Source organism: Nelumbo lutea, chromosome 6 (assembly GCF_056320005.1).
Source record: "Nelumbo lutea isolate HS-2025 chromosome 6, American lotus-T2T, whole genome shotgun sequence".
Classification (NCBI taxonomy): domain Eukaryota; kingdom Viridiplantae; phylum Streptophyta; class Magnoliopsida; order Proteales; family Nelumbonaceae; genus Nelumbo; species Nelumbo lutea.
In genome coordinates, this window is record NC_142689.1 from 3,238,708 (window position 1) to 3,265,505 (window position 26,798).

The 26,798-nt window shown below is 37.3% G+C and overlaps 1 protein-coding gene across 25 annotated transcripts; it reads left to right on the forward strand.

The window, feature by feature from the left end:
* On the forward strand, window positions 1-26,389 carry LOC148846856 (polyadenylate-binding protein-interacting protein 4-like). 25 transcript variants are annotated; one of them, XR_016100943.1, is made up of 18 exons: window positions 1,890-2,215; window positions 3,112-3,166; window positions 4,973-5,095; window positions 5,715-5,876; window positions 6,043-6,179; window positions 6,351-6,541; window positions 16,285-16,462; window positions 16,571-16,801; window positions 18,453-18,580; window positions 18,737-18,809; window positions 18,952-18,985; window positions 22,123-22,445; window positions 22,560-22,706; window positions 23,523-23,618; window positions 23,744-23,806; window positions 24,584-24,748; window positions 25,387-25,541; window positions 26,056-26,389. XR_016100943.1 is itself a non-coding variant. In XM_088950616.1 (16 exons), the coding sequence occupies exons 3-16, from the start codon at window positions 5,047-5,049 to the stop codon at window positions 26,083-26,085; spliced, it is 1,842 nt and encodes a 613-aa protein (XP_088806742.1). In that variant the 5' UTR covers window positions 1,890-2,215; window positions 3,112-3,166; window positions 4,973-5,046; the 3' UTR covers window positions 26,086-26,389. The 25 variants fall into 25 exon arrangements, 6 of the variants coding, with proteins under 6 accessions (XP_088806740.1, XP_088806743.1, XP_088806741.1 ...); XR_016100936.1 differs by having other exon boundaries at window positions 2,072-2,215; window positions 4,973-5,101; XR_016100944.1 differs by lacking the exons at window positions 1,890-2,215; window positions 3,112-3,166 and adding an exon at window positions 5-637.
* The last annotated feature ends 409 nt before the right edge of the window (window positions 26,390-26,798 follow it).

Consider the following 26,798-nt stretch of genomic DNA (forward strand, 5'->3'; position numbering starts at 1 on the left):
TTTTGCCGATCTTCACCCTTCCTCTGTCGCTCATAACTTCCAGCCGTCAACTGTCTCTCTGTTCACTCTCAACCCAAAAAAGGGTTTCATTTCTTTTGGGTTCTCTTTGCTTCGCTTTGCAAATCGGTAGAGCATAATAGAAAGGAAGGATTTTTCTTCATATATATATATGTTGTTTTTATACGAATTATAATATATTGGAGGTGATTTAGATTTAGATTTTGGAGGATATTAGATTGCTTTCTTCTTCAAATTTCCGGGTCATAAATAAAAAAAAAAAATTCTTTTTTTTCTTTCATGTGGGAAATCTGATCGAGGGATGAGAGGTTTATAAAGGTGAAGGTTGGGAAAAGGTTTGGTTGAGGTTGATTTCTCATTTTGTCAAGAGGATGAGAGAAAGAGGAAGAAAGGGTTTTGAATCCTTAACTTAAGATCTATGGCATCGGCTGCTATTTTCTCCTCTTTGCGAAGAAGAAGAACACCGTCCTCAGAGGCTTTCTTGGCTCCGGTCCAACTCAGCGATGCCGTGCTAGTTCAGATTCTCTCAGTCGTTGCTAATGAGTTGATCTTGTCCTTTTCGCATCGAGCGCTCCCCTTCCAACGGAGGAATTCTAGGTCGCTGATTCAGAAGATAGAGGTCCTTGTCGTCCTCTTTGATTTTCTCAGGGATTCTGGCTCTACTCTTTCTTCCAGTGCTGTTCTTTGTTTGAAGGAGCTATAATTTTTGGTGTTTTTTCTATAATATTTATTTTCTGGTTTTGTTTTTCATTTTTTATAGTTTCTATAATTTAAAAATGCGTTTTTCTTTTTTACGTCTTTTTAGTTTAAATATTAAAATATATGTATATATTTTAGATAAAATGGCAATATATTAACAACCCTTAGTCTTAGTCTGTTTAACGTCAAATTTGTAACATAACAATTTCCCATTGTTAATTATTTCAATCTTGATGGACGGTTTCACAACAACCATCAGATAGGAGAAAAGTTCAAAAACTCGATACGATACACATCGTATCTTTTGGGTCCCAAAACGCCTATTTACAGGTGTATCAGGACTTTACTATTTTTTAATGATAAATATGAGTGTTAAACTATTCAAAAACCAATTTTTTTAAAAAACTATTTCTGCATGGTTCAAAGTACCACCTCTGCCGATACACAGAGGCGTGTATCAATACTTTTGAACCATGGATAGGAGATAAAAAAATTTTAAAACTTGAATCTCAGCTGTAACAACTTGATCTCAACCTAGGCTGTGTTTGTTGTGTTTCCGCTTCTTGGACATAGAGATATAGCCGAGAACTTGGATAATTTTCATCCTGAAAAAAATTTCTGCCCAGTTTACTTTCACAAACGAAGCCTTACGATGAATGAGTGGGTGCCCCTATGCAACTCTTTTTGCAGATCCGCTCCTCTGGCCATGAAATAAGGACAAGTGGTTTAGTCTTGAAAATTTTATTACAATAATTAAGAAAAAAATTATTTAATCAGTTAAAGGTTTTGTTATCCTTTGGGACAGAGGGCTATGTCTTCTCCTGTGATTTTATTTATTTATTTTTATAATGCTTAATAAAATCTTAAGGTGGCCGTTTCTAGATTTGTTCACGGATTGGGCTTTGGATCTAATTATATACTGTTTCGGTTTGGGTCATTTAAATTCTGATAAAAGTCAAGTTCAAACCCGGCCCATAAATAGGTCCAGCCGTCCCACCACCTCAAAGTAAAGTTGGGGTTAATAAACGTAAAAAAGAAAAAGAGGGGAAAGAGAAAAATATTATCTATTTTGATTGGTTAAAACTTAAAAGTGATTTAGGTATGTTACCCTCTTGGTACCGTAGGAAACTAGTAATTGCATTAAGGATCTCGCTGTCCCCGGTATTTCAATTGGACCGTCCCTACAGTCACCGTCACCACATCACGTTAGGAGGGACGGAAAACAAAAATTTTCTTCGCTGCAGACGGGATGGAAATAATAGCTGCCTGAAAATTTTAACGTCCATTCTGCGAGGAAACAAACAGAGACCAAAGGTAAATTATTTAAAAGAAAAGAAATGAAGGATCGCAATTTACAAACAGGAGCAATGCCATGGGGTTCTTCCGTTAGGGCTTTTGCGAGACTTTGAGTGAGGGTGGAGAAGGGGAGACAGAAGGGATCTTCAGAGGGTTCACCATTTAGACCAGTGAAAAAGTTGGCAACCAAGGGAGCGTTCAGGTATGATTCTTGTCATTCTATACGAGAAAAGAAAAGTATGAAAATGGAAGGTGGTCTCTGCCTATCTGAAAAAAAAAGAGGGTGATCAATTATGATGGTTATTGGTCAAAGCCCTCTCTCATCATATCTTCAGTATTTTTACTTAAACCATGGTTGATTTGGCACAGTATGACCTCTTCCCGGGTGATTTCTGCTTGTGTATATTAGTATTGGACCTATTGGTTAATCTTCCATGAGAAAACATGAAAGTTTAGTTCTTTGGTTTTGGTAAACAAATGGATACCTTTATCTTCTACATGGGCTTAAAATTGGAGCTAGGGGTGCTTGATTAAATTAAAGGTTAAGATCCCATTAAATTTTTACTAATAATTGTAGAACCATCAACTTTGACATAGTATCGCCTCCTGCTAGATTTTGCGTTCCCAAATGCAAGTCTACACTTCAAACCACAATGAAATGTCTCATGTCTTCCCAATGCAAGTTTGTGGACAATGAATTTTATTTTAGGCAACATTCAAATGGTCCCGATTTTAACAGCTTGAAGAAGCCAGTGCTGGTCTCATTTTAACGCCCTGGCCATCCAGTGGAGCAATTCCAAGATTGACCCAAAGAAATAGAAATACTCAAATTTTGTCATAGACTGAGTGAATAGTGATTGACACCCATAGTTGTCGTGTCAAGGCGGTGCCTAGACAATAAGGTGCTCATGGAGTGTGGCCTACTTGCCTCGCTTTATCGCAAAGATATTTTGTACAAGATGGTCTTGGATACTTTTGTATCAATGTATCCTTAATTTTTTTTTGAGATTTTAATAATAAAATAAACATTATTAAACTAAATTATTCAGTTTAAGTTAGAAACACTACTTTCTTTTTATCACTTTTCTCATTTGTTAGGGTTCAATCAGCATGTATACTGCCTTAACCCTGGAAGATTTCAAGATTTGAACTGGTAAGTATGGAACAACTAAAAATTTTGTCCAATCAACACATATTGATTATTATTTTTTTCTTCTTCTTCGTCCTCTTTCATCCTTTCTTTTCTTTTCTTCCTTTTCTAGGACAAAAATAAAGGCTTAACCACTCTATTTTCTGGAATTTCTTTTCTTTCTTCATCTTATGAATATGTTGATTTTATGTAAATGAAGTTTATACATGTTTTATGAAGATTGTAAACAATTAATAGTGAAAGATGGTTGCTGCTTGCTATGGAGCCTAGGGAATTGTCCTAAGATTCATGGTTTTTTTTTTTTTTATTAAAAAAAAGGTCATTGCCTAGGCGATATGGCATCCCCCTTTTGCCCAGCCTCACCTAGATGCCTTGAAAGGTATGCCGTCAGGGTCCAATCCTTTACTTTGACAATCAAGAAATAGAAAGCTAGCTTAATATGTGGAGCAATGAGTTTGCACTGTCACATTCTTTAGTTTTGACCCTCCAATAAAACACGACATGCCGTCAATTACATGAAAAACCAAATCACCCAATGAGTGCTTGCCTAGGTGATTTGTTATCGATGTGTTCCATGGTTTTCAAAACCGGACCAGACCGGAAAAACCGGGAACCGGTTAGGTGACCAGTTCTGTTTTACCCGAGTCGTTCTTTCACCAAAAAACATTGATTTGGTCAGCAAACTGCTGACCCGGGCAGTTGAACCGTCCGATGGTTTTGGCTGTTTTTTAAATTATTATTTTTTTTTGCGGACCCTTGACTGGTTTATTGTCCGGTTCGTTTTTAAAAACCTTGATGTGTTCACATGGTCACAACATTTACTTTGCGATCATCTAATAAAACATAGACATGTTATCAATCAAATGAAAACCAAATTATCTAGTGAGTGCACCTGTTGTTATCCCAAATGACACACTAACAACCCACTAATATATGAAAAAATAGAGATTGCTTCTAGGGTATACTACCTTACTATGACAACTTACAAATACTAGGGTAGCCTTAACATGTTGAACGATGAGATCACACGACCACAACACTTTCATGTGACCCTGCAATGAGACACAAGCATGCTATTAAAACCCAAATCACTGAATGAGTGCATGCTTGGGTGATTTGGTTTTGATGAATTCACATGGCCACAGCACTTTCTTGCAACTCTACAATAAAACATAGACATGCTAACAATTAAATGAAAAATCAAATCACCCAATGACTGCATGCTTTTCTTCTATCTTAAATGATACATAAATTACCTACTACCATATGAAAAAAATAGAGACTACTATGAATGTATGACAATCAAGCAATGCCAATGTAGCTTAACTCCCTTGAGAGACATTCCATTTCCTTAAAAATGTGCCTGCATATCCAAGGGACTTCACAAGTTGCCCAAGTGATGATCAGTTTTGAGTCCCCCTCTACTTCCAAGAAGTGGAAGCCAAATTGCTTTGCTTAGGACAATATTGTTGTTTATGATGCTTTGTAGCTTCTAATTGTCCACCTTATTATTGCATATTCTATGCCATTTGAGCTGCATTTAACTATTTATATGCTAAGTGGATTATTTGCTGTTAGCATCTTTTTAATTTAATTGTTGGGTTGCTTCATTGCAACCTGGGTGACCAAGGTTCAAATCTTTGAAACAACCTCTCTGTATGTGCAGGGGTAAGGCTGCATACATTTGCGCCCCCCCAAAGAAGTGCACTGGGCTGTCCTTTTAGTATTATTGTAATTTTATTGCTTGTAATGTTTGTTTTGAGTATATCTTTTTTTTTCAATTTATATCCAGTTCATTGTATGTTGCAGCCAAGGATGAATCTTGAACTAGCTATATAGTCTCTTCTGCCAATTGATTTGATCCTGGTTGTACTGAGGAAGAGATGGGAACTCGTCTTGAAAACAAGCTGTACACTGGGAAGTCAAACCCAGGTAAAGGTAACCACTGCTAAGGGAAATCCATTTTACCTAGATATGGCACTGGTGTTGCATGGACAAGGTCAGAATCCAATCTGTGTCCAAGAGTCTGACTCAGTAAGATGAGAAAATGTGGATTCACAGACACATTTATCAAAAATATATAGTATTTCAAGTATTTCATAATTTTTGAATTCTAAAATTATGTACCTGCATAAGGGGGTCTAACATAGATTTCATTCAAATTCTCTTTTCTTTAATATAATTTTCCTCTTTACTTATTAAAAGAAAAAAAAAACATGGTGTCTTTATTACTAAATAATGTTTGATATGAAAAATGTTATCCATCTTGTATATTAGTTGTTCACTTATGGCATATAAGCTTGGAGATGAAAGGGAAATGTTATGTAGAATTGTCCTCAATGTGGAGTGTTGGATTCTGATGAGTGTCTGACGTAGACACGTTCATTTAGGAGAGCCCATGCAACGCTGCTGGACAATGTGTCAGATATGGAATTTGCACTAAAAATTGAAGTGTCCAGCATGATATGGCACCCTTGTACAGGTTTCTGGGCACCATAGATGGAAATATGTTTTGTTCTCATGCTGCTCCCCCTAAAATTCTTTGGTGCAGGTGTGCTAAATGGCAGCAATGTTGGAGAATATGAAAATCCTTTGCGTGACCGGCTTATTTATTTGACAATGTGTCTTATTGGATATCGTGTGGAAGTCCAGTTGAAAAATGGATCTATATATTCTGGGATATTTCATGCAACAAACGCTGAAAATGATTTTGGTATGTGTTACTGATTTTAATGTGTTAGTGGTAATGCTTTTGCATAGGAGATTGAAGGGCTTACAAGCTTATGTATTGTTTTCAACTTTTGTTTTGAAAATGACACATTATTTTCCTATAATTCAATCATTTCCGTCCTCAATATCCTGTTGCATGTTAATTTCAGGAATTATCCTGAAAATGGCTAGGTTAATCAAGGATTGCTCATTCAAAGGACAGAAGCCAATATCTGATTCTACTAGCAAGGCTCCTTCAAAGACTCTGATCATACCTGCTAAAGAACTTGTACAAGTTATAGCAAAGGTTCTACTGCATTTTCTCAATGATTTTGGTTGATTTATCTCATTCTTACACAGATAATTACTGTACAGTTAATAAATAAGGTTTATGTTATTTATTGGATAAGGCAGCTAAACCTATTGCGGTTCTTCCATTGTGATAGTTTGTGATCTTATTCTATATCACTTGTGTCAGGGTGTGCCATTGACCTGGGATGGTTTGACAAGTGGGGTCCAACGTGAAAGGAGGCAAGATATTATGACAGACTCTTTAATATCACAATCTCAGGTTGTTGAGGTAGAGAGAGAGCTGGAGCACTGGACTCCTGATGAAGATGGTCCACAGTGCCCTGAGTTGGAGAGTATATTTGATAACCCTTGGAATAGGTTGTTACAAAAACCTATTGGGATTTAAGCATGATCATAACCTGATGCTACTTAAGGTTCCCACGCCTGTATCTACATATTTGGTCTGATTATATTATCCGTTGATTGTAGCCATACATGATGGTGATTTGATTGTAGTCATCATTTTTCAGTTCTTACTTAAGAGGATGGATGCATTTGCAAATGTTGCTTGGCATGGATTGTTCTTTTTTTTTAGCAGCTTTTTGAATGACTTTTCTTCTTTGCCTCTTTGAATGGCTATCATTTAAATGCTTTTCATCCATTCATATGTCCCTGAACATTAAGTAGTATTGGTGATATTGTTGTAAACATCCATCTAATTTTACTATTTTAGAAATAGATTCATGATATCAAAGTTTTTGATACTTTTTTGGGGGTGGGGTGCTCAACATGACAAGGATTTTACATTGAGAGAAGAAAGGAGATCTACCATGTTTTGAATATAAAACATGGATTCTAGTAATCTAAGATTATATGATTGCAACTAAAATTCTTTTATTGATCAAACTTTAGTGATTTCTTGGGGGAGAATATGGGGTCAGAAGTTGGGAGATGTAACGTGGTGCACATGAGCATCATTGTCAACTTCTGAATCCATGTTTTGAGTAGAAAGCCTTATGTGCTGATTCGGCCAAGCTTCTTGTGAAAGGAAGAGGAGAAAGTTGGGGGTTTCGGCAATAGACAGAGGAAAGGGAAGAAAAGGAGAAGAAGGTCAACTAGGATAGTGATTCATAACCCTAGCCGCTAGCCCCTCATTCTATTTATAATTAACTTAAATATGAAATATTACAAAGATGCCCCTAGTAGGGCGGCAACTCAAACTAAGTATTTACAATTCTTTTAAAAATAAAAAACTAATGGGCCCAAGGCCAAACAACTTCTTAATTTAAAAGAAAACAAACTAAACATAAATCGGCCCACTCAACATTTTGAATATAAAACATGGATTCTAGTAATCTAAGATTATATGATTGCAACTAAAATTCTTGTATTGATCAAACTTTAGTGATTTCTTGGAGGAGAATATGGGGTTAGAAGTTGGGAGAGTAACGTGGTGCACATGAGCATCTTTGTCAATTTGATGCATGGGGCTTGCTTTGACGCATTTTAGAAGTTGGATATTATTTCTGAAGCCTGTTGTGCAACATCTTTGTCAACTGGTGCAAATGTCTCTAGATAATCAATGCCATAGGTCTGTGTGTACCCTTTTGCAACAAGTCTTGCCTTGTATCTCTCTATACTTCCATCTGCCTTATACTTTACTGTGTAAACCTATCTGCATCCAATTGCCTCTTTGCCTTCTGGTAGGTCCACAATCTCTCATGTCTGATTCTTAATTAAAGCCTCCATCTCTTCTTGTATAGCTGTCTTCCACCCAGGTTTGGAGAGAGCCTCACTAACACCCTTGGGTATAGACACTGAATCAAGAGAAGAGAGAAAAGCACGGTAGGAAGGAGAAAGTCCACTGTAGGATAAGTACTGTGAGATACAATGAGCAATGCACTTTCTCTTCCATTTTTTAAGAGCAATAGGGAGATCAAGGTTATCTGTAACAGTGTCAATAGGATCAATGGGAACTGAATTAGTAGTGGGATCAAGAGGAATACTTAAATCCATATCAGCCGAATCTAGAGTCTCCAAGGGATCGACAGGAAGTGGTGTGAGTTCTGCTGTAGTGGAATCAACCGCCTTATGGAGTCTCTGCCGTGAGTAATGTTGTGAAATGGAACACAAAGGAGGTGGCAAAGTGGGTGACATCGGGTGGTGGTCAAGCATAGGAGTAGACATAGGGATTGGAACTGAGAGAGGGATAGACAGCTGACTTACTTCCCCAAAACACTCCCCTTGAGAAGGATCCTTTGAGAAGAAGTATGTAGATTCAAAAAATGTAACATCCATAGTAACATACCGGTTCCTAGAGACTGGACCATAGCAGCGGTACCCTTTCTGATTCTCTGCATATCCAAGGAAAACACATTTCTTTGCCTTGGGATCAAGCTTCGAATGGTAAGGGCCAAGAATATGCGCAAAGCAGACACATCCAAACACCCTTAGAGGAATATGAAACATCTCCCCCTGAGGAAAAATAAGGCTAAATGGGGTGTTGAATCCGAGTACACGAGAGGGCACCCTGTTAATCAGATATACTACTGTGAGAACTGCATCACCCCAAAAATGAACCGGAACTGTGGCTGTGATCATCATGCTTCTTGCCGTCTCAACGATGTGTCTATTCTTCCTCTCTGCAACACCATTCTGCTGTGGACTATAGGATCAACTGCTCTGATGGACAACACCATACTCCAACAGATATGAGGCAAGATGTCTCTCAAAATATTCCCTAGCATTGCTAGATCTGAACATCTTTATTCTCGTCCCAAACTGTGTTAGTACCATCTGGTGGGATTGCCTCACCAAGGATGGTATTGCATCGTGTGATTTCATCAGGTAGATTCAGGAATATCGAGATAAATCATCCACAAATAGGAGAAAATAGCGATAGCCGCCCATAGAGGGAACATGATAAGGGCCCCATACATCCGAATGAATAACATCAAAGGGAGAAGGACATTTTTTATTACTAGGTTTAAAAGAGTGTTTACAATGCTTTTCAAGTTCACAACCCTCACACTTCAAACTTGACAGACTCACAGACTCAAACAATTTTGGAAACAAACAACTCAGAGAAGAAAATAATAAATGACCCAGGCGGTTGTGCCAAAGCATAATCTGACCCACAGATTTTGACTCACTATCTCTACAAACATGATGGCTTTGGTGAAGAGGGAGAGCATCTAGGAGGTAAATTCCATTCACTTCACGACCACTCCCATTCGTCCTCTTTGAATCCAGATCCTGCAAAATACAGCGTCCAGGAGAAAAAATCACTAAGCAGTTCAGATTCTTAGTCAAATTACTAACAAATAACAAATTAGTGCTTAATCTAGGAACATGAAGGATAGAGGGTAAGCAAATAGAATCATTAATCCTGACAGATCCCTTCCTAGCAATAGGAACATGGGATCCATCAACTGTGGAGACCCTATCTCTGCCAGAACAGAGCTGATAAGAGGAGAAAATAGTGGAGCAATGGGTCATATGCTCTAAGGCTCCAGAGTCTATAATCCAAGGAGATCTCTCCTTACCTGAAGCAGAAACATATTTTGCAGTGACATGTGAACTACCTGTGTGGGCAAAGGAGGTAGAGTGAGCTCCACCTGTGCTACCTGTACCTTGTTGTGTCCGCTTACGGCTGAATTGGAACTAGTTGTATCCCTCTGATTCAGAAGTAACCCAAACCTCTCAAGCTTGGCCCTTACTGCAGCAGCTGCAGCGGACTCCAAAGCAGCTGTAGTAGGGGGGCGGAGTATCGCCGGTAATTGCCATGTGTGCATTTCCTTTCTTATTCTTCAATCTGGTCGGCACAAGATGTGGGTGAAGCTTCCAACAAGTGTCTCTTGTATGCTTAGGCTTCTTATAGTAGTCATAGACCAAGTCCCTTTTGTCTTTTTTTTTTTTGTTTTCATTGCCATTCTGTTTGGATTTCACAACACTTACCATAGCAGACTGATCAGAATTGAGATTTTTCATCATTACATCCCTCCTGCACTCCTCTCCTGACACAAAGGCATATGCTTGGGAGAGAGTGACACTTACCTAGAAAGAAGATGTTGTCGTGCAATGGTCCCAATCTGCAAAGATGGCCATTGGGGCTCCTTGGTGGTTTCCCAAGCAAAGGTCTCTAGATGGTCGATCTCCTGCCACAGGGTCTTAAGGACTGAAAAATAGGTTGCAACAGATCTATCTCCCTGCCTTGTGGCAATAATTTGATTTCTCAGTTGATAAGCCCTAGCAATATTCTCCCTTTGTGACTAGGTTTCTGCAACCCCATCCCATATCTCCTTAGCAGTGTTTGCCAATAGAAAATTTTTACTTATATGTGGCAACATAGAATTACACAACCATGTCATTACCATATAATTTTCCTACACCCACCGGGAGTTGCCAGTTTCGGGTTTCACCTCTTCACCAGTAATATACCTCAATTTTCCACGAGCTCCAATGGCCATCTTTGCAGGTTGGGACCATTCCAAGTAGTTTGTACCATCCAACCTAACTGTAGTAATGGTCCTAGCTCCGAAGGGGTCTCCAACACCTCTTCCCACTGGCCCCATTTCATTCCCGGGCTTATATTCAACTCTGTGTCCCTCCATGTTTCTCAAAAGAGGTAAAGAAAACAACAAAAAAAAAGCAACAAGAACAAACAAATACCTTCTGGAACCAACGACACTCCTTTGGTGTCCTGGACTTTCTTCCCACGAAAGATTCCTTTTCTGTAGGATGGGAGAAGAGAGAGAAAAAGCAACCGCCCTCTCTAGAAGCCTCCAAACCACATGGAACTTGAATCGCCCCTTACAAAAAACCTAAGGAACCCTAAAAAATTAGGGCGCCACTACCTAGGTCAAAATTGAAGAGTCCAACAAAATCAGGACTCTTCCCCTTTCTCCAGTTTTTCCTGATTCTGATGAGAAACCCTAGACCAGCTACAGGGCATATATATCCATCAAGAAAATCCAAAAACTGGGCTTACCTGAGAGCTTCGATCAGCCTCTTAAATCTCCATGTAGTCGGCCGATCTAGGGCTGCAGGAGTGAATCTCTTCAAGAACCTTCAACCTGCTCTGATACCAAGTAGAAAGCCTTATGTGCTGATTCGGCCAAGCTTCTTGTGAAAGGAAGAGGAGAAAGTTGGGGGTTTCAGCAATAGACTGAGGAAAGGGAAGAAAAGGAGAAGAAGGTCAACTAGGATAGTGATTCATAACCCTAGCCGCCAGCCCTTCATTCTATTTATAATTAACTTAAATATGAGATATTACAAAGATGCCCCTAGTAGGGCGGCAACTCAAACTAAGTACTTACAATTCTTTTAAAAATAAAAAAACTAATGGGCCCAAGGCCCAACAACTTCTTAATTTAAAAGAAAACAAACTAAACATAAATCGGCCCACTCAACATTTTGAATATAAAACATGGATTCTAGTAATCTAAGATTATATGATTGCAACTAAAATTCTTTTATTGATCAAACTTTAGTGATTTCTTGGAGGAGAATATGGAGTTAGAAGTTGGGAGATGTAACGTGGTGCACATGAGCATCTTTGTCAATTTGATGCATGGGGCTTGCTTTGACGCATTTCAGAAGTTGGATATTATTTCTGAAGCCTGTTGTGCAGAATTTTGTGTTCTGAATGTTATCTAGGGAAACCTTCTTTTTTCCCTGTCTGATGACTCTGGGCATAATGAATTATTGGGAGTGATTGAAAGGATAGAGAAAAAGGTAATGGACATTAAGTCACACACTTACCTCGTTCCTTGCTTGTGGAAAATTTTGCTGCTTCTTTTGCATTTAAGGTTTCTTGTCTGTTTTGAGTACATATGCACATCTAATACAGCATGCTTGATTTTTTTTTTAATTGTTAACCATGGTAAATTTTATTAAAACAAACTCAAGAAAGGGAGAAAACCCTTTTTATCATATGAAGAGGAAAGTGAAAGCACAGTACAATCATGTTGGATTCCAAATATTGGGCTTTTCTTATAAAGTGTCATATTATCCAAGGGTTATCTTCCTTATTCTCCAGCCAACTAATTTCCACTTGGCAATCTCCTTCCACATCTAAGCTTGACCAACCCGAAGAATAAGCTAGCTTTAGACCCTGAAGGAGCAAATGATTTCAGCCCTCAATGAGTTTCCTTCCCCACGTGGGCCAATAAAGTTCTTCAAAATTACTACTAGTAATTTTTGTATCATTCTCCTGGTTTGTCCTACTATCTAATATATAGTTTGAGGGATACTTTTGGTATTAGTGAACTTACATAAAAAATTAATTTATGTAAGTTTGGGTGAGGCTGTTGAATCTAGTACATAACAATGTTTATGTCATTTTAGTGGGACTGTGCAGATAGAAGTTTGAGATTTGTAATTTGGGGAGCTTTTAACACTGATTCTTTTTTCATCACTAACCAATTTCTTCTATATAAGACAGTGGTATGGAATAGATATTGGACATTGCTTACCGGTTAACCATTAATTGCTATTGTTAACGAAGTGTTTGATGCCATGCATCAACATACTTAAGTTGTTGAACTTTCAAAGATATGGGTGTTGAGAAATGGATTGACATTGGGATCTCTGTATTCCTTTATCCAGTACTTATGTTAAATTGATATTTAGACTGAACACTGGTGTCATTCATATTTATTGAAATTTTAATGGTATCATTGGTTGAATAGAAACAAAAGTACCAAATCTCTCTTGCATTGGCTAGCACTGATGTAGTCAATAATGTTGACTTACACAAAGTTGCCTATGGTTATATTCATGAGACATGAGCCTTTTTTGGATAAGTTGTACATTGTATTAACTAAAAGGAGGAAATGGCTAGGTGGAGTGATAAGAGATCCAGGGCAATCAAGCTAGGTGAGGTGATGAGTGATGAAATTGGCTCATTTTTGCTTAGCTACTCAGGTGCTATTGCACTGAACAATTCCTTGAGTGCCGTGCGCTTACTTTGCTTCAAGGTCTTAGTTTGGCTTTCTCTCACAGCTTCTCAAATTTTACAGTGGAAGGTCACTGCAAAGTTGTCATTTCTTGATTTACTTTGACAGACTCAGGTCCATGGGCTCTTAATCATTTGATTAGAGAGGCTAAGTTGTTGATGCCCAACTTGAACTGCTTGTTCAAGTGGGCTCCTCGATCTACTAACAAGCTTGCTGATGCACTAGCAAGATCTTTTTTGGGAGATAGGTTTAGGTGAACACAATAGCTGTTCAGCAGGCTGTGCAACCAATAATAATGCTCCAGACTGGTCATAAAATACATGAGACCCACAGACATTCATCCCTCCCTGTGGGCCCCATGTATTTTATCACTGGCATGGAGCATTATACTGGTTCCACAGCCTGCTACACAGCTAAAGCATTCAGCTAATCCGGATTCCTTTTTGGAGGTCTGAGGCCTGGGGTTAATGTTGGAAAATAGTGTGGTTAAAAGAAGTTTTACTTAAGGACAGCCTTGGACTGTTTCTTCTATTGTTCCTCAGTCCCTTTCTTGGGTTTGAGGCTTCACCTAATGCAATATGTTTTCAATTATTGATACAAAAGGGGGTGCTACATAACAGTATGGAATTTTACTTGACTATGGGAACCACAAGAAAATACAAGGCAGAGTGCTGATAAAAAAAACAAGGTAGAGTACAAATGAATCCTCTATTTACCAAATGATGAATTATGACGTCGCTGTCTCAGTGACCATTAAAGTTGTCTGACTTACTGTCAAAGGCCTTGAGAATTGACACCTGTCATCTCAGTGTGCCTTCAACCCTTCCAATTAGTGCTTGCACAATGATATATGATCCTTGTTAAAACAAGATATGTAATTTAGGACCAATATCAAGTACAGGATCAATTATATGAAGGATATTGTACCATAAGGTAGGAGAATTGAGAGGATAGATGTGGGACATGTGGGAAGAGAGAAATAGATGAATTATTGAATATAAGGAAGCATCTTTGGAAGTACTAAGGGAACACATCCTTTCCCTCAGTTCCTAGGTACTGGCAGCAGAAAAATTCAAAAAGATCTCTTGTGATGACTTGAGGAATCTACTAGAAATCCTAAACTCTCCCCTAGTGACTCGTAGAGTTATGCTACATTCCTACCTTCTGATAGTAAATCGCAGTTGCAATTTGATGGTAGTGCTAGACGTGACCTAAGGCCTTCTAGCATTTTTTCTGAGGGAGCGGTCTCTCCAATCTGATATTTCTAGGCTTATAGTAGCTCGATGACACGAACAGGCATGTGAGCTATACATAGGAACTGGTATAGCTAAACAGCTACATACTCCCCTGTTATTAAAGAAGACTCGGTCAGCAAAATACTTTGGGGTCAAATGGTTGGTATTGGGCCATGGAGGCTGGTCTACCATTCAAATAAATCAATATTTTTGAGCACTTCAGATGATTTCCCTAGAATGTGAATGTAATCATACTCTCTTTTGCCTTTGGATAATACGCAATACAGATCATTTTTTCAAAAATAAGTGGCATTTTACTGATAAAAAAAGTGACAGCCTTTGGATAATACACAATACAGATATCATTTTTCAAATATAAGTGGCATTTTACTGATAAGAAAAAAGTGACATTTCACATTTGTTTGACAGCTAGTCCCAACAGCTATCATTTGGACTGAAAGGAATAGATGGTTGTTTTTAGTATAGTCTAAATGTGTGGTGGAGTTGATGCAGAATTGTTTCTTGGAGTTCTGTATCCAAAGAGTTTGCTGATCGGCCCCTGATTCAGCATTGTAACTGTCTTGTTATGGGATTCCTAGCTTTCTGTCGTATCCATAGTTTTCAAGGCATCTAGGTGATTCTGGGTGACACTGGGGCGCCTATTCACCTAGGCGATAAAAATTTTATAATATAAAAAACTAACTTTTGGTTAATTCTAGTTTTATATACCATTCAGCATGTATAAATGAAAAAATAGCAATTCTCTTTATTAAGAACATTAAATTTCCTCTAAAAATGTGGCAAATCATCACATCTAAAAGATAAAAATCTTTTACATATATTAATTTCATTATTTTCAAAAACAATACTACTATAATAAGTATTTAATAGAGCAATTTCATATCAATTAACAGCTAAAGAAGGTTATTAACTTTATATGATAAATATTCAAGATGGAAAGTAAAATAGAAAAAAACAAGGATGGAGTTTCTGTTTTATTTAATGGGAGGGGGAGAGAGAGAGAAAGAAAGAATAGAAAAAAAGAACCTCTTTATAATTCTATTCTTTCTTTCCTCTTTTCTTTTCTTTCTTTCTTTCTTTTTCTCTCCTCAAAACCTTTTGATCTTTTAAATTTCAGTAGTAAAACATTAAAACAAAGTATAATTGATATATATATATATAATAATAATAAAATGTATTAACACGTACATTAATAATTTAATATGATACAACAATATAAATGTTATTATAAAAAGTGCCCGCCTTGTCATTTTTGTCACCTAGGCAGGCACTTAGTTGCCTAGAAGGGCGCATAGTTGCTAAAAGTCAAGGTGCTTGGGCAAGGTGCCTTCTTCAAAAAAAAGTGTTGTCTGTAATGTTCTTAGCTGTTCATTTATGTAGTAAGCAAAGAAAGAAAAAGAGAAAAACATTAGGTAGAAGCATCCATTTAAGAATCCATGGTATTCCAACATGTCCTTGACATGGAGTCAATCCCATGCAAAATTGATACTCGTTTTTAGAGAATAAAAACCTATTCAGGGACCTCACCTAAGAGCTTAAGCTTTTAGGTTGAATGGATCTTTAATATGGTATGGTATCAGAGCCTGTTTGACCAAGTGATCTAGTGTTCAATCACTGCTGGCCCCATTATAATTAACTAAAGTTCAGCATAAGGTATGGGTTGGCCTGTGCTTGTCCATGCTTCAAGCCCAATAGACTTTTGCACGAGGGGGCCTGTTAGAGAATAAAAACCTATTTAAGGACCTCACCTAAAGCTTAAACTTTTAGGTTGTACGGTTCTTTAAGAATCATAATCTTCATCCTTGTCTTCTTTTCCATCTGAATTGTCTTTGATTTGCATCTATTTCCTCTTCTTTCCTATTGTATATTGGTTGATTTTTTTTTTCCTTTTTTATTTCTTAACAAGGAATTGGGATCAGTTTGAAGCTAACAAATCGTTATTTGGAGTAAAGAGCACCTTTAATGAGGAACTTTATACCACAAAACTTGAGAGAGGTCCTCATATGAGAGAATTGGAAAGGGAAGCTACAAGAATAGCAAGAGAAATCGAGAATGAAGAAACTCATGATCTTCATTTAGCTGAGGTGACCAATTACCTACTTATCATGCTTTCCTTTGCTCTTATTGTCTGATTTGCTTTCTTCTTGTTTGATTCTATCAAATTTTGACAGTTTTACTGATCCACTCAACAGGAAAGAGGCCTTAACTTTCATGATGACTATGATGAGGAGGCCAGGTTCTCATCAGTACTCAGGGGGGTTGATGATAGTGGATATGAAGAAAGTGAGGACTCAGCATTGGATTCACATAATTCTGATACCTTTGGAACTTCTTCTGGATCTGTCATTAGCAGGTCCTTTTCAGATGTGGTCAGAGGAAAGACCAACGATGGAACTCATGCATCATCAAGCCCTTCATTAATGGTAGCCCTGTGACCATTTTCTTTCTATAAAATATTGTATTTATTGGTAAGGATAGCTAAGGAGTTGAGCTTTCTGCCATTTAATCTTGCATAATACGATCTTCTATGGTTTAGTAGTGGTAATAATCTCAAAAGACACATTTAGCTTGAATTGCATTTTTTCGAAGAAGGTAAGGATATTGTAGTAATCACAAAAAAGGGTGGTGTACTCCATGTACATTGAGCTGTTACACATGGCAGTTGGCGTTCTTTACAAAAAGACTGGCTATTGAGAAAAAGGCCCTCAGGATAAGAAGTGAAACTCACCCTATGAATTGCATGGTGTTAAAATAAACATTTTTCTGGAAGGGTTCACAAAAAAGACTGGCTATTGAGAAAAAGACCCTCAGGATAAGAATTGAAATTCACACCCTATGAATTGCATGGTATTAAAATAAACATTTTTCTAGAAGGGTTCTGGAACCTTGCATGAAAGATAGCCACAATGAAATACTCCATAGCATATTTAATTGCTGAACTGGGACAAAAATATAGAAGTACAAAATATTCATCAAAATAGAGATGTTTATGTCTGAAGAAGAATCATCTCTCTCCTACCTGTGCCTTCTTTTTCTCCTTCTCCTACTTTGTGACATGTAGTATTTCAAAGGAGCATGTATAAGTATGATCATCTAAACCAAGATCCTGTAGAATAACTTCACACTCTATGTTACTCAGATACGACAAGGATATAGTTGGAAAGTTATCTAATACAAAATTTATGCTATAAGTTGAAGTATCAGGAATCAGATACAAAATTTATGCTATAAGAAGAAGTATTGAGAATGATATGGCACCCTGGTACAGATACATGGGTATCATAGTTTACACTTTATTCCTCCAAACAGACAAAAAAAAAGGAAGTATAAAATGCATTTTGCACAACTCATCATCTAAGCCTTTTCCCAACTATATGAGGTTGGCTACATGAATCCGGTTTCATGATGTTCGAACAGGTATTTATATCCAGTTACATGAGAATATTCTTTCGGTAACTACTTGTTCTGACGTTGCTTCCTTGAGTAAACAAAGTTATGGGTGGAGTAGTACTCACCCTCTTGCCTAGAGCAGCCACTTGGCCAGTAGATGTCTGGGCCTGGGCTGCAGATGTGCTTGCTGGTACTAGTTGTGGACTTTGATCCCTATGAACTTCACAACATGAGCCCAGAAGAAGCAACTTAGGAGTTTTTCCTATCTGTTCTCCTATCACCAGCACCAACCCTAAGCCTGGCATCCTTTTGGAAATGTTCAACGTAATATTCTTCCAAAGTACATACTGTGACTTTCTCAGACATCTAATTCGTCGCTTATAAATGGCACCATTTATTCTCATTTTTAAGTTAATGACTGATTATTGATAGTTCTCTCTCTCAAAAGATGTTCATTGGATTTGCTTGTTGGTCATTTTTTTAATACTTCTGCTTCTTCATGTTTATTAATGTATCTACAAGAATTACTAATTGGTTTTATACTTGGGGTTAATCCCCTGGCCTTCTCATCGTTGCTTAATGGCTATTTGACTCTTTGGCATGACCTTTAAAGTTTAAATTGCATTTGCATTCTTTATCTATATCTAAGATTCCATTTTCTTTCTATTTCTTTGTATTATGCAGGATGAAGCTCAATCTGCTCAATTAAATACTGCCAGGGATTTATGTCATTTTGGATCTGGTGACCTTGCCAAACAGTTGCCTTCAGATTTTGTTTCAAAGAGCTTCACTGCTTTGGAAGGAGAAAACAGGTATCTAGTTAATAGTTTTTTTTTTTTGTTAATTATGTATTTTCTTCCCATTCTGTTCTACTAGAATTGGAAATGAATAGTTCATAACAGATGAATAATGTTGTCCTCAAAGAGTTTTACCCAGGAAGCCCTGATCTTACATTCCTAAAATTTTAGGTTGCAGGAGAACCGGTTCAGAGAACAGAATAGTGGAAATAATTTCCCGAAGGACTTTGAGGAAAGGAAAAATGTCAGTTTTCAATTTTCATTGAGTGTTCTCTTTGTAGATTTGCATGCTATGCAGTTTTGTCATTGATTTTCTTGGGTTTCATGCTTATGCATGCATTCTTATATCTACTTTATATTTGTTTTCTCTATGTTGCTTAATGCAGTTCAGTGAGGAGGTGCAGCCTTCAAAACTAGAGGGTGAGTAGGATCTACATTTTTATTTGTTAAACATGTTAGACCATGTATGTTTGTGGTCATGAATGTTTAACAAGTTTGCTTTGTCTATTTTCTGATATTGGGACATAATTTTACGGTGAGGATTAAAAAATGATGTCCTTGATTTTAAAGTTGTAACCATTTTTAATAGAATTCCTGCAAAACGTCAATCCCTAGCTTCTTGCTGCAATTCTATTATCAATATTAGCTTATAATACTTGTCCAATGGTTAACAAGTTGTGAAATGGAAGTGAGTGTTGAATGATTATGAGAATTTATGGCTTAACAGAAGATATGGCCTAAACTGGATTGCATTATGGAGCCAGACTCATGTAGCCAATTCCATATGGTTGGGATCAGAACTAGCCAAGCTAAATTAGTTTATACTCTAGCTAGTATGCATTGTGACTGCAACTTCACCTCAAAGTAGCATGCTAGAAAACCTAGAGGAGTAGAAGTATCACTTTGGACCTTGAATGGAATAGTTTCAGACAAATACCGAGTGCATGATGATTTTGTCTTAAGTTATCCTGGAGCATGGCCTCTTGTCTGTAGGAAATTCCAGTGGGAGGTGGCTCTTCATCCCATCATTATTCCTCTTAACTCTCAACTGGTCTCAACCCTAGGTAATTTTCATGTTACTCAATATAATCCTGCTATAACCACCTCTCCTCTTGTCTTTTCCGGCATGCATACAGTGCATGTGTCCTATGTTGATGATCAGAACGCCAAAGCTTTGTTGGGCGGTTTCAAAGTGATTTCTGAGGATGATTAGAGGTCACAAGGTGATTGGAGGGGATAAAGGAGAACTTGGAAGGGAATGCATCAATAGGATATCTTGTCTTCTCCAACATGCCTACAGTCTACGCCAGTGTCCTAGTTGATGATCAGAATGTCAAAGCTCTGTTGGGTGATTTCAAAGTGATTTCTGATGTTGATTAGAGGTCACAAGGTGATTGGAGGGGGTAAAAGAGAACTTGAAAGGGACATTAATAGGATATGGATTTGGTCGCATAGTTTCCAGGCGAGCTAATGGATAGTGACGGAGAACGTGTGTTTGGGTTTGATGGGTCAGTTGGAGAAAAAAAAAATGGTCTTGGGGGAAAGAATCATGAGTCTTCACTTAGACTAGCCAATAGGAAGACAGAATCACAGAGTATGCTTTTATGTACTTTAGTGCTTTATATGATTAATTCCTCCTAGGCCCCTTCTGGAGGGACTGCATTGGATCAGCACCCTCCAATCATTTTCCTTCTATGACCTTTCAAAGATGTGGAGGCTAAAGGGTTATTCCAGAGATGGAGAAGGATGAAACTCCAGTTCTGGGTCCTAATGGATATACAGTGTATTTTACCATGATTGCTGCTGGGACATTATAAAGGATGGCCTATGTCAAGTTTATGGAATCATATGAGAGTGGGAGGGGGGATCAATAAAGCACTGCCATGGTCAAGTGCTGATAAAAATAGTAGATATGTAGGAAGCTAGGCACTCTCATCTCTATAGTTTTATATGTGTTAGTCTGGTGGATAGTTTTTCTGAGGTCATTTTTTAAATAATTTCTAATAGATGTATCAGGTGTTTTGGATATTTATCCTTCTGAAAGGGGTTTCTTTCAAAGGATTTGAAATTGTGGACCCAATTCCAATAGATGAGGTGGCCTCATAGAAAGGGCTTTGTTTCCATTATAGAAGGCTTCTGATCATGCATATTGGCCTCCTTGAAAAAATAGAGCTTTAGAGAGAAGTGGATCAAATTCCAATGGATGAGGTGGTCTCATGGAAGGGGTTTTGTTTCCATTATAAAAGGCTTATGATCATGTGTATTGGCCTCCTTGAAAAAGTAAAGAGCTTTAGGGAGAGTGGAGATTGTGGATTAGAGGCGGGTGGTCATTGACACATCACTAAGTGCTTATGACTTTTTTGGCTAAGAAACACTTATTGCAGGGCTATCCCTTATTTTCCCCCTTCCCTTACTTTAGTATCTGATATTTAAGTAAGTTGACATCTAGAGCTGAGTGGTGGTGGCCTGGTGGATCTTATGAGAAGGTTTAGGAGTAGGATTGAGCTTTTTTTTTCTTTTTTTTTTTTCCATGGCTTATTGCTTCACTTTAATGTAGGGCTGTCAATGGACTCCAAAAGTTCGAAACCCAATCTGACATCTGATTTGATTATCTTAGATTTGGATGATCCATTTACATAATTGGGTCAGATTTGGATTTTACAAATTACATCTGATTAATAATCAGATTTGTTGCTGCCAAAGATATGTGCACCTACATCAAGATCAGATGTGGATTTTGCTCCATGTGGTCCTATTAAAATCAGAGTCTGATTATTTTATAATATATTGATTAAATATATAAAAATTATATAATTATACATAAATATAAAAATATATTTTATATTAGTTTATACATATAATTATTCAATCTCTCATATTTATATTAATTTATTATATATAAGTTGAAAGTAATTAATTTTTAAAATTTTTTCTTTATCTAAAAAAAATATGAAGCTGAGTTGGATTAAATCTGAATCCAATCTGAGCCTGAGATCCCCAAATCCAATCAGATTTCAGATCACATGCAGATTTCAGTTTTCATTAGTCAGATTGGATTCAGATGTTACTGAATCTGATTTGGATCCGACCCAATTACAGCCTCACTTTAATGTGATGAGCACCTAATTGTTACTTGAAACCCCAAGGCATTATAGTTGTCTCCTCAAGAAAAAATGACCCTTGAAAACACTGCATGAGTGCATATTTGTAAATAGATTGTATTTTTATTATTTACTTGGTTATGTTGAATTCAGAGTAAAGGGATGATGTGAAACAGAGTCCAGGTTGTTGACCTTTGGTCTCTTTTCTTGAAAACTGCAACCTATCAGCTGCCTGTGTAACTTCAACTTCAATGTTTGTTTTTTTAGTCCTTCCCATGTCTTTGTATAGCTTTCATAGATCTTGTAGTCAGGTGAGCTAATATCGGAGGATGCCTTTTAAGTGGTTCAAATCTTTAATTATGTTGGCAATAATTGTTGATCTGATTGTATCATTTTAGCATCTTCCAATTATAAAGCTACATTGTTAATCATGTTGAAGTGCCATAACTGATGTAGATGCCCAATCAACACTGAACTTGAAGAAAGCTATTTCTGATAAAGGGGGGTTATCTCCCAGTGCCACAGCATATGATCCTTCATCTTCTCTTCATTCAAAGGGGCAAGATTGCGTGATTCCTTTTGGCAAAGCATCATATTCTACAGCCAAAGAACATGATGCAACTCAACCTGTAAACTCTCAAGGACGACCTGGTAGTTCTACATCTTCAACTTCAGAATGTGTAGGTGGAACTTCAGCTTTAAGTGGTCCTGGTTTGCCTCCAACCTCATCCATGGGATCATTGTCTTTAGGGAAGTCCACATTAAATCCCCATGCCAAGGTGACATTTTTTCTCATGTTTTTACATCCCTACAACCCCTCCCCCTGCATCCACCTTCATGGTTTTTTTCCTTGGTAGTCTTGATTTGCTTTCTGATTAGATTTTGTGTTTCAGGAATTCAAGCTCAATCCCAATGCAAAGAGTTTCATCCCATCTCAAACGCCTTTGAGGCCTTCTTCTCCAGGAGCTGAAGGTTCCTTTTACCTCCCACCGAATGCTACTGCTGTCCAACATATACACGGTTTACCAGTGGGCATTGGGGTGAGCTCATGAAGACCAACTCATGTTCCTTATTCCTTTTTTTTTTTCTTGTCACTTTAAATAGTTAATTGTCTATCCCTTTTTTTTTTCTGTACTACCTTCCTACTACACAAAGTAGTGTTATTTCTCATTGATGGCGAAGGCTGCTAAGATTAGATTTTTGAGTTCTTACAACCCCCTTAACCAATTGGACAAGTTCTTACTTCACTCCACCCAATCTGATTTATCTTGGGCACATTATGAGAATGTTGAAACTTGATATTCAGATATTTTTATGTTTATAGACATTCCTCCACTGGACAACAGTCTTTTCTTTTTGTTGTTGTGGGCTGGCTGAAAAAGGGGGAAGGAGTAATTTGGCAGTTAAAGAATGAATTTAGGTGCTTCAAGCAGGTTTCTAAAGGCATGATAATCCGAATAAAGTGGATTACGAATTCAGTTCAATCCACGTTTTAGGCTGTTTTGTAAATATTGGAAGTGATTTTGGGCTTGGTCTTTGCCGCCACTCCTTGTTGTACTCCTTTTTATAATTAATAAATCATTTTTGTGTTGCTGGTAAAAAAACATTATTTTCCTTTTGTTTTCTCAATTTTCTTTCTTCGATAAAATAAACTTTTTTTTTTTAATTTTTCTTGATAGCAGCATGCCCATGTTCACTTTCTATTCAGATCCTTTTTTAATAGTTAAGAACTATTTTGACATGAGTCCTGAATGGCCATGTTGACCACGGTGGGATGGCAAAGCAGGATCCATTTAGCTGATTCGTATGGTTTGAATAAAGCTTTGCTGTTAGAGTTATTTTTACAACGTTTGCAGATTCAGCCCTCATTTGGACACCAGCCTGTTATTTACAATCCACAGACTGCATCTATACAATCACCTCAGGCATATATCCATCCAAGTGCACCAGTGGTATGCAGATTTGGTTTTATTACACCTTTCTCTTTGTACTTTTCTATTGATAGTTTATGCTGCCTATCAATTTGATATACCCATAGAAGTGATGGAGTATGATTTTGTTTTCCCCTTTTTTGCAGTATGGGCAGCAGATGATTCTTGGCCACCCTAGACAATTTTTGTACATGCCAAGCTACCCTCATGTAAGACTGCTTGAATAATGCTTTTTTATTATGATATGCATATTCTTGTTTGGTAACTTATCATCAATTTTATTAAGTAATGGTAAAATAAAGTCTATACATCATTTATCAAAAAATAATAAAGTCTATACATTGCAAAGAGCACAAGTGGTACCCAACCCATCATCATATTCACTCTGTCCCTGCCTTGGCTTTTGAGAGATTCTGCTTGCATCATACCAATCCCCATCAGTGTTCGTGACACTCCATAAAATTTGCTCCCTATCAGTCCCCTGTCTTGCTAGAGTGTCATCCATCCCATTTGCAGATCTACATACCCAAACAAAAATTGCATTCAACTCCTTTGCTATGTGCTTCTTACTTCCCTCACCGTATTTCTGTTTTTCAATGGAATTGGGCAATTTTGTTTCAGCCAACCTATTATTTTCCTTGAATCACCTTCCACCATAATATCTTTAAATCCCAATGATCTCCCCAAACTCAAGCCTTGAATTACAACCAACATCTCTGCCTCTATTGAGTTCTTTCATCCAATTGGACCTGGAAAGACTATCTTTCACTACTCTTTTGTGGTTTCTAAAAGCTCCCCCCGCTCCTAACTCCTAAGGCTTCTGGGCTGCCTAAGCTGCCCCAATCAAAATTCAGCCTTTACATATTCCTCGAGTTCAGGAGCTACACTGTTTGTTTTCTTATCATATGTATCGACAATTTGTAAGTTCTGGTAGCTGAGCCTGGTTGCAGAGGCTTTCGCTCTAATAGAAAATTGTTGCCTTGTAGTTGAGGTGTCTTAAAATAACAGAGTTTATGGGGCTATGATACCTGAAATACATGTACTGGGGGGGTGCTTTGTGGAGAAGAGGCGAAGCTAAAGTGCATCATCACACAACTTTGAGCATAACATTAGGCATGAGGTGTGTGGCTTTTTAAAATCTCGAGACAGAGGTATGAGACATGACATATTACATGTTTTTCTTAAATTTATATAAAAAACAGACCAAAGTCCCATAAGATTAAGGTAAACTGATTGAAAAAAGGATCAATGCAAACTTACCAAGTTTTGTTTCTCAAAAGATTATAGGTAGCTCATGATCCAAAAAAACTACATATTTGATTTACTTCCCATAAAATGTTCTGATGGCGCTAATACGGTTATATTGTTTCAATTTTCAACTAAATCTAACTTTCTCTTTTTTTTCTCTTTTTTTTTTTTTCAAGCTACACAATTATAGCTTACATTTACAGAAATGTTCTTAAGCCAATAAGATTCAAATTTTTCTTATTTTTGCTTCTTTAATTCCATTGACACAAATTCTCTAGCTAGGACTGACCTTTTTCTGAGATAATTTTTAATTCATGTATTAATTTAGTTAATGATAACCTGTGCCCCAATCTTTGACATTCCTACAAAGAATAAATATGTTATTTTGAAATGCATAAATCTTAAAACCTATGTGGACAAATTTCAATAAGATGAAATAGAATAGAATCAATATTTGATATTTCAAATGTGAGTAGAAAGTCTTTTTTTGTCAATGTACCAATTTAAGTTTTTGAGTTTATGCTTGTTCCATCACTGGCAGATATATGAATGAATGCTTCCAGAGCTTTGGCATGACATTTTTGAAATTTCCAACACGGTAGCTATTTCCAAGTAATCAAACCTCTGAAACTGACTGATTTCGGCATTCATGGCTGGCCAAAAGAACACAGAGTGCTCTTGCAAAAAGAAATCAAGGTATAAAGGTGCAACATGAGCTGGGTTGGCTTTCGCCAACCCAAAAAGTCAGGTTGGGTTGGGTTGAAGTTTGGATTAGGGTTAGGGTTGAAAATATGTACCAGACTATGGGTCAGGTTAGGGTTGAGGCCTTGGCCAATTGAATGGTGGATACTAATCATTACATATTGGGATCTATGGTGACTCTAGCTAAAAAGTCTTTGGTTTTAGCTTGAACCTCTTGCAACATTAAAAACACAGAAAAAGATCATTATAGTGCAAGACTTATTTATAAAGAATAAATACGTTCTTGTGAGGCTTAAGCTTCATTTATGTTACTTATATGCCTCATCTCATGTTTCATCGTTTCATTCAGATTAGTGAGGCTCAAGTTTACACTATATATTAGTTTTGCTTCTTGATATCAGATTATCCGCTCCAATACATGCTAGGCACGGGGTTTTACCTACCTGCCCGTGTTTACACTATATACAAGCTTGCAACTCTCTCTTATATAATTTGGTGTTCTGGACAGGAAATGCCATACAAAGGAAGCGATTTCTAACCACTTGAGCTTGGTAATGCATTCTCAGTGGCTATAGGTGCTTGTAAATAACACCATTCTGAGAGAGGAGACAAAATTTCATCACAGAAACCCAATGTCTCAGTGTTCAATGTGAAGATTCTGTAGCACCTTCTAAAAGCCATAGGAAGGTTAGATGCTTCAAATATCCATTTGATTTTGTATTTGTATTTTCCAAAAAGAAGAAAAAAAGGAATTTTGTATTTGTATAATTTAAGTTACTATTAAGAAGTATTAGTGTAAGACGTCTGCAAGTGGAAAGGCAAATTGAGCACGATTCGGCCTAGTACTTTGGTGGGTTTAACCCGAGTCTGAACTCTGAACCGACCTAATGTCAGGCTTTGCATTGGTGGGGCTTGAATGAATGTTTGATTTGTGGTGTAGGCTTGAGCTTGATCGAAGTTTGGGTTGTGGCCTAGACTAAGGCCGACCCAACCAAACCCACTCTAAGTTATTAGTCTATTATATTATTATCTATATTATCCCATATTCACATGTATAAATATGTATATATTATTATGAAACAGCATCATCTACACCGTAGAGTGTTTATGATATGTATGTGATCAATTAGGGCCCACAAGTGCACAAACATATGCGAGCATACACATATTATACATTCTATGCATATGGCTTGTATGCATTTTTCTTTTATTTTTCCCCAAGTTGGGCTCTAAAACCCAAATAAAATATAA

Excerpts from the sequence above, each read along its gene's own strand:
- LOC148846856 (XM_088950614.1), top strand. The coding sequence starts at position 5,047 with ATGGGAACTCGTCTTGAAAACAAGCTGTACACTGGGAAGTCAAACCCA. Across the intron at positions 6,180-6,350 it reads TTGTACAAGTTATAGCAAAG|GGTGTGCCATTGACCTGGGA; the intron begins GTTCTACTGCAT and ends CACTTGTGTCAG. Across the intron at positions 18,986-22,122 it reads GCAGCCTTCAAAACTAGAGG|ATGCCCAATCAACACTGAAC; the intron begins GTGAGTAGGATC and ends TAACTGATGTAG.